The sequence below is a fragment of the Ursus maritimus genome, unplaced genomic scaffold (genome assembly GCF_017311325.1).
Source record: "Ursus maritimus isolate PB19 unplaced genomic scaffold, ASM1731132v1 scaffold_14, whole genome shotgun sequence".
In the NCBI taxonomy this organism is placed as follows: domain Eukaryota; kingdom Metazoa; phylum Chordata; class Mammalia; order Carnivora; family Ursidae; genus Ursus; species Ursus maritimus.
The window spans coordinates 60,208,236-60,215,744 of NW_024423786.1; the positions used below are offsets into that span (position 1 = coordinate 60,208,236).

The 7,509-nt window shown below is 56.7% G+C and overlaps 2 protein-coding genes across 3 annotated transcripts in view; both read right to left on the bottom strand.

Moving 5' to 3' along the window:
* Window positions 1-1,055, bottom strand: part of PLSCR3 (phospholipid scramblase 3) — a 6,793-nt gene extending 5,738 nt beyond the window's left edge. Inside the window, exons 1-2 of one of the 2 annotated variants that reach the window (XM_040629951.1) lie at window positions 701-1,055; window positions 309-488 (exon numbers count right to left, since the gene is read on the bottom strand). In XM_040629951.1, the coding sequence (XP_040485885.1) occupies window positions 309-315 (7 nt within the window). In that variant the 5' untranslated portion in view covers window positions 316-488; window positions 701-1,055. Of the gene's footprint in view, window positions 1-308; window positions 493-700 lie in introns of both variants that reach the window. The other variant, XM_040629952.1, reaches the window with a different exon arrangement.
* Window positions 1,056-5,914: 4,859 nt separating this feature from the next.
* TMEM256 (transmembrane protein 256) lies at window positions 5,915-7,042 on the bottom strand. The gene is made up of 4 exons (XM_008687957.2): window positions 6,885-7,042; window positions 6,555-6,586; window positions 6,231-6,311; window positions 5,915-6,130 (listed from the first exon to the last, which is right to left on the bottom strand). Exons 1-4 carry the CDS (start codon window positions 6,967-6,969, stop codon window positions 5,987-5,989), a joined length of 342 nt encoding a protein of 113 aa, XP_008686179.1. The 5' UTR covers window positions 6,970-7,042; the 3' UTR covers window positions 5,915-5,986.
* Window positions 7,043-7,509: the final 467 nt, after the last annotated feature.

The window sequence follows — 7,509 nt, forward strand, 5'->3', positions numbered from 1 at the left end:
AAGGAGGTGGGGGTGAAGGGGCGTGCCCTTTGGGGGACAAGTAGCCTGTGGGGGGGACAGGAGTGGATTAGAAAGGGACCCGCGGCCTCATCCCCCTTCCCCTTCGGCCACGGGCCGCGAAGCTGCGGGGGAAATGCGATGGGAAGAGGCTGAGAAAGATGGGGCGGGGGAGCAGGGCGGTGGCTCCCCGGGAGGAAGGGAGGGGCCCCACGCAGCCAGTCGGAGCACATTCCCGGAGGATGTGCTCGACGCCCAGCTCCCAAGTCCGTGGGGGGATAACGGAGACCCTCAGCCTGGCGCCCACTTACCTGCCATGGGAGAGGGGCGAGAGTTCGCGGGATGCCGGGGTGTCCGGGAGGCTTAGTTTTAGAGGTGGAGGCAAGTTCGGGCACAGCCGGACAGACACAGAGACAGACACAAAGACGGACAGGCAAACGCGGAGAGGCAGCTGCGCCCGGCGCCGGCCCAGGGTCTCTCGGGCGGCGCCTCTGACTCAGGGAGAAACCGAAAGTGTCAGCGGGCAGGGCGGGGTACCTGGGACCCTGGATTCCCTCGGGGGCCCCAGAACCGCCCCCTCCCTTTGTTCTCCCATTCTCCGCTGAGGCGGCTGTGGGCAGACGGCAGGACAGATGGACCCGCGGCCCGACCAACGGCCCGACCTCCAGGGAGGCCTCCTGACCCTTCGGTGCCCCCCGCTCACCTGAAGCCCCTAGAATAGCTGGGGTGCCCAGCACTCGGTGGCTCACAGGAGCTCGTGGAGGCGGGCCCGGGATCTGACCCCGCCCCTCGACCCGTCCAGGCCCCGCCCCGCCCGGTCTGGGCGGCGCGCCTGCGCAGAAAGGAGGCCGGCTCTCCGCGGGGCCGCGGACCGTGGACCCCTGGCTTCTTTGGGGGCGGTCGGCGTCCCCCTCCTCTTCCGCTCTGCCGCCCCAGGCCGGAGGACGCTCGCCTGGGGAGGGCCGCCGGCGGAGACCTAGCCCTGCGACCCCGGCAGCTCTGCGGGCGCGGAGGGCTCAGTGTCCCTGGGTGGGAAGCGAGGGCAGCTTGCGCGGCGCTGGACCCCAGGCTCCTCCTCCCAAGGGCGGTTCGGGCCCAGCTGACGCAGCGGAACACCCTTCACACTCCCTCATTGGCTTCTAGGACTGGCCCCCGGCTCCCTTTCTGCCTCCCGGGGGCTGCCTCGCGGGCTCCTCTCCGTGACGCCGCAGTCACCCACACAGACACCTCGCAACCACAGTACTGCGTGCAGGAACCCCTGGCCACGTGGGTGACAGGCCGCCAAACGGTGTCAGGAATGAGTGCGCGTGCAGGGAGGTTGGGGGGCCAGAGGAGGCAGCGCGGTAGGCAGGAAAGCTCGGGTCCTGAGCAGAGGCCCGCAGGTGTGAGGAAGCCCTGAGCCCTGGGCCCCATAGGCCAAGCGGCAAGAGAGGAGTTTAGAGAGGGAGGCCAGCCCACGTGTATGGAAGGCCTGGCGGGAGCCGGGACCTGGCCTCAGGGACCGCATAGGAGCCCACCGAAAGATTTTAAGACCCAAGGAGAAGGTCAAATTTGTGTTTTAGAAAAACCGCTTAAAGCACAAGGTGGACCATGGAGGCCCCGGGCTGGGTCGCTGACAGCCGGGAGGAGAGGATGCTGTTTTAGTGCGGACAGAAGTGGCAGATTGGGGGTACTTAGACAATAATATAGAACTTGAGGGCTGAGATGTGGAGGTGAGGAGTTCGGAATGACCCCAGGACCCTGTCTGGTGACTGGGCAGGCGGAGGTGTCACCCCTCAAGATGGACAGGGAGAAGCAGGTTCGGAGTTGGGGCTCCTTTGCCCCTATGTCCATGTTCCTCTGGGCTGGTCAGCTGCTCCCAGAGCTTCCGTCATCACATGCTTCAGACCCAAGTGCCTGACCTCTCCCCTGGTATCCCTTAGCACCTCAGAGTGGACATGGCCCGAGCCCTGGGCCAGCATCCACCGAAACATATGAACATTCAGTTATTCAACAAAGATTTAGTGAGCACCCACTCCGTGTCAGCCAGCATTTGATAGGAATACACAGCAGGTTTTTGTTAGTTTTTTTAAGATTATTTATTAGAGAGCACGGGCAGGGAGGGGGGAGCAACAGAGGCAGAGGGAGAAGCAGGCTCCCCGCTGAGCAGGGAGCCCCATGCGGGACTCGATCCCAGGACCCTGGGATCATGACCTGAGCTGAAGGCAGACGCTTCACCGACTGAGCCACCCAGGCGCCCAGGAATATACAGCAGTAACAAAAAGAGATTAACAAAAATTGCTGACGGCCTGGGGCCGGTGTTCTAGTAGAGAAGAGACCAATAACGTAAAATACACTAGAAGACAGATGGTAACAGGTGCTCTGAAGAAAAACAGAGCAAGATAAGGAGTCTACAGGGCGGTGGGCAGGGGCTGCGAAAGACAGTGGACGAGGAAGTTACCACCAAGAAGGTGGTAGTTGGGCAAAGACCGAAAGAAGGTCAAGGATGGAGCCAGGCCAACTTCTGGTGAAGGACGTTTCAGGCAGAGGCAACGACAAAGGCAAAGCCCAGAAGGAGAAGTGTGTCTTACTTGCTCAATGACCAGAAAGGAGGCCAACGTGGCTGGCATGGAATGAGCCAGGAAGAAGTAAGAGAGGTCACAGGAGCCTGGGTCACATACGACCTTGCAGACCATCGGATTGGACTCTGACTGAGATGGGAAGGGTCGCAGGGTTTGGACAGAGACATGAGACTGACATACTCAATCAGGGGTCCTCAGCTCTGGCCACAAGAGAGAATCATCTGGGTGCTTTACAAGACACCTCTGCGTGGGCCCCAGGTCCTATAAAGCTCAATTAGAATATCCGGGGTAAGGTGCAGACAGTAGAACTTTTTGAGAATTCCCTAAAGACTTTAATGTGCAGCTAAGGCTGAGGAGCGCGGTGATACAGGGTCCCTATCAGGCTGCTTTGTCCAGAGTAGGCTGTAGGTAGGCAAGGGCAGAAGGACGTTCTTGCAGAAAGCTACGTGGGATGTGATGGAGGCTTGCACCAGGGGTCTGAGTGGCAAAAATGCAGGTGGTGAGAAGTGGTCAGATTCTCGTTACACATTTAGCCAACAGGCCTGGATGGTTTGCTTGGATACAGAATATGAGTGAAAGGGCAAGCAAAGCTGACTCTGGTTGGCCCAGGAGGCCCTTCGTAGTCAGGCTCTGTTCTTCCTGTTCTGTCATTTCCTGCCTGCCCACTCCATCCTGAGCTCCAGGAACTCCTGCTCTCCCTCTTGACTTGTTCCGTTTTCTTCTGGTGAACTATTCATGCTGAACCCCAGCAGCTGGACAGAAGCCTTACCAGTCCCCCAAAGCAAAAGGAGCCCACCCTGGTATCTACATGTAACACTGATCTCATTGTACCAAATTATTTTTTGCTAGGGTCTGTCTTCACTGCTGAAGTTTGAGTGTCTCCGGTGTACAAGAAGGAAAGAACTCTGGGAGTTGGACAGAAGAGAGTTTGAATCCCAGCTTACACCGGGCTATGATACAGAACAAGTTGCTTCACCCCTGCTAGCTTCACTTCCCGCTACCTTGTAGGACCGTTGAGAACTGGACACAATGTGCAGCGATAATAAGGACTAATTACCAAGCAGGCCTTGCTTGTCTTGGTTCCCCAAGAGCCCCGCCCACTGGCAGGGTCAAAGCTAAGGTATTAGGGATCACTTTACAGGGAGGGAGGCCGTTCTGGATGTTGGGGTCTCCTCCACCTGGAGGTTGCCTGCACCCCACACGCTGCCTGGGGTGAGGGATGGAAAAGCAGCAAGGGCCCTGGAATAGGAGCTTGGAGCCTGGGGATTCAGTGCTGCTCTGTGAAGGGCACTCTGGGCCACTCTGGGGGTCCCGTTGAGGTTGTATTTTAGTCTTCACTAAAATGAAGAAATATCCTGATCTTCTACTAATACACCTCAAATCATGCCTCCTCCTGGGATATAAATTCTTCCGTGGCTCCCCAGTGCCCTCAGAAGAGTGCCCAACATCTCAGCCCAAGGCCCTCCAGCATTTGGCCCCTAGAATCCACATTTTTCACTACGACCCCCTCCTGGTCTTCAAGCCAGCCATCGGGAATTCTTTTTTCTTTTTTAAGATTTTATTTATTTGACAGACAGAGAGAGAACAAGCAGGGGGAGCTGCAGGCAGAGGGAGAACGAGAAGCTGACTGCCTGCTGAGCGGGGATCCCAATGCGGAACTCGATCCCAGGACCTTGGGATCAAGACCTGAGCTGAAGGCAGATGCTTAAGTCACCGAGGCGCCCCTGGCCACCAAGAATTCTTTCAGGTCTCAAATGCACTGGGCTCTCATCTGCTTCAGGGCTGCCTCAAAAGCTCCTACCTTGGTCTGGAACACAACTCCTCCCCCTTCGCATCACCGCGTCCTTCAGGTCCCCACAGAACATTCTGGCACACTGCAGCTGCTACAGGACTTTGGAGCTCAGTAGGGACTAGGGCGGGAGACAGCTTCTAGGTTTAAAAGTATTCAGATCACACTAATTCAGAAAGGTAGTGTTCAAGTCACATGACTCTACGGGATGCCATTCTCTCCTCTTATGGATTACAGTTAAAAGAAAAATTAACTGAAAAAAAAGTATTCAGATTGTAATGGAAGATACAGGGCTCAAGATCACCTAAAAATCCTCTCATTTAGAGAAACGGTCCACACTTTTTAGAATGCACACCTTTAGAAAAGTTAGGCACACACCTCCAACATACCACACAGATCTGCACTTGATGAAACATACACGGAAATGGAAAGTGACCAGGCTGACGTATGTATACATAGCAGTTCTAACTTTCATTAAAATTTGAAAACCATGGATTTAAGGCCCGCATGAGCATCTGGGGCCCCTCATCACCACCCACCAGCCACACTGGTTTTGCTCCTTCTCCAATGCACCTGATTTTCTCCTGCCTCGAGGATTTTGAACTGCTCCTTTCTGGTCCATTCCAAAGGCTCTTCTTTCTGCCTAGAATACACTTCCCCTCCAAACTTGTACTTGGTTGGCTCCTGCTTCAAAGGGACGTCCTCTGTGAGGCCTTCCCATCTAAGAGAACACTCCCTCCGCTACCCCACTGTCCCCCTGCCTCCCTGTTCTTTTCCTTCAAGCACAAAGCACAACTCACACCGACACATCTGTATGTTGAGCTGTTCGAGTCCGTTTCTACTCCTAGACGGCAAACTCCACGGCGAAAGGATGGCGTCTATCTTGTTCAGAGTTAATTTCCTTGTAATGTGTGTCTGATACGTGATGAACACCTAATGAGCCCTGGCGGCCCCCTACATCTCTTCTGGTTTCCTACCTGCTGTGGGTGCCTCTCCCGCCTACCTAGCCACCTTTTCTCACTCTCCTGCCTAACTCAGAAATTCCGCCAACCCCACACGGAAGATCTGGGAGCCCCTTACTCCTCCCTTCCCCACCTCTGTCTCTGTTCACGGTCTCCTCCACACAACAGGATCATCTCAAGCACTGTGAAGCATTTTCTGACCCCCCCCATACATGATGCTCTGTCCCTGTGTTGGACCCCAAAGTATTTTACAACTAACGCCCCCCCTCCTTGCTGCCTTGACTGCTAGAGTGAGGGCTCAATAAATTTGTGGGCAGACAGGGCTGAAAACCCTACAGTAATCTTCAAATTCTAGTGAGCATCAGAACCACATGATAAGCTTATTAGAATACAGAATCCTGGGCCCCAAAGAGCACTTCAGTAAGACTGCATTATTTCAAGCACTCTCTATTACTCTGATGCCCACCGGTTTAAAAACCTCGTCACAAGTTAACCTGAAGTGAACAGAATCCCCAGACCCACGATTCAGTCTTAGGAAAGGGAGGGAGTCCAGAGGTTGACAATCCCTACCCTTCTTCCTCCAAGATGAACAAAGACTCAAGTTCTTTATTTGCCTTTCTTTTAATCCCCTCCCTGCTCCAACTCTCAAAGTACCCAGAAATCGAACACAAGGAAGCTCAAAGAGCCAAGGCAAGCCAGCCCAAGACGAGCAGGCCCCCTCCCACAGGGGCCAAAGTCTGGATGCTGAGGTCTCCACTCAGAGCCTGGTAGTAAAAGCTGGTGCAGAATAAGGTGGTTCCAGAGGCTAGCAGTAACCCGGCCTGAAGGAGACACAAGGAAGAATACAGGCCAGTAAGAGAAGGGCAGACAGAAAGGGAGCGGGTGGGGCTCGGTCAAGGCTGGGCACGGGGGTAAGATTACCCAGAGGGGCTTTCTGCAATGGGGCACCCCTAACAGGGCCAGGCTGTGTATGAAGTGGTGTTTGTTGGCCTTGTCAAAGAGCTGTAAGAAAAAGAGAAAGGTGGTGGGGGGGGTGCATTTCCTAAGCCACTCTGGAGCCTGCATCCCGTTTGGCCCCCAACTGAAGTCCCGGCTGGCCTCTCCCTCAGGCACCCACGGCTCAGGCTGGCCGCTCTCGGCGCTCCGGAGCCCCGCGCTCCGCCCCTCCCCTGCTTCCCGCGGTGACCCCAGACTTTGGGGGCTCGGAAACCCGGAAGCTGGGGAGCCCCAGAGCGGTTACTTCACCTCCTTCCCGTAGGCATCCGGAAACTGGGCGCCTGTGGACGGAGAGGCAAAGGTTACCAGTCCGAGCACCAGCCTCGACCGCCCCAACCCCCGGCGGGACCCAGGTGGACACTGGCGATAAGGAATGTCCCCAGGGGGATTCTGATTGGTAGGAACACGCATGGGCACTTCTGGGAACCTAACTGGACCGGGCTGGGGGGCTTTAAAAGGGTTAGGGCTCCTAAGGCTGTCTGGCACTTCCCACAGACCCCGCCCCTGCACTAGACGCCCACCCCCTCCCGCCAAAGGTCTTCTCCAGCGCAGTGTGAGCTCCATCCCCAACCCCCTGACCGTGCGCCCCGTAGGAGGCCAAGCCTAAGGCCCCGGCTCCGGACAAGGCGCCCAAGCGGCGGAACGCAGCCCCCAGCCCGGCCATGGCAGTGGATGGTCACGCGCCGGACCAACACCGCCCAGGCCACCCAAGAGGCCAGCCAATCCCGGCCTCCCATGCAAATGATGTCCACAGGTGCCCAATCCGGGCCGTGTTCATTTCAGCGTTCAGGTCCTCACCCGGGTACTTGCGCCTTTGTAAAACCTCTGCTGAGTGGCGAAGCTGTCTGGCGGGCGGAGAAACGAGAACCAATTAGGGGCGGAGGAGCGGGACAGTGAGGGGCGGGGTTGGGAGGCGGGACTAGAGGATTTGCGTCATGGATTGGCCCACTTTCAAAGTTGATCGTTTCTTCTAACACCTACCCCCCCCCACCTCCTGCCAATTTCCAAAGATCCCCGTCCCCATGCAAAGTTCCGCCCCTTTCCCCACTGGCTCCTCCTTTTCAGCTTTAAACCAGACCCACTCCCAAAAAGAGGCGGCCGCTCAGATAGCCAAGCCCCACCCATTGCCACCAGGCCCCGCCCACTGTCGAGATTGCCCCTCCCATATATGCAAGACCCCGCCTTCTTCGTATGATGCCCCGCC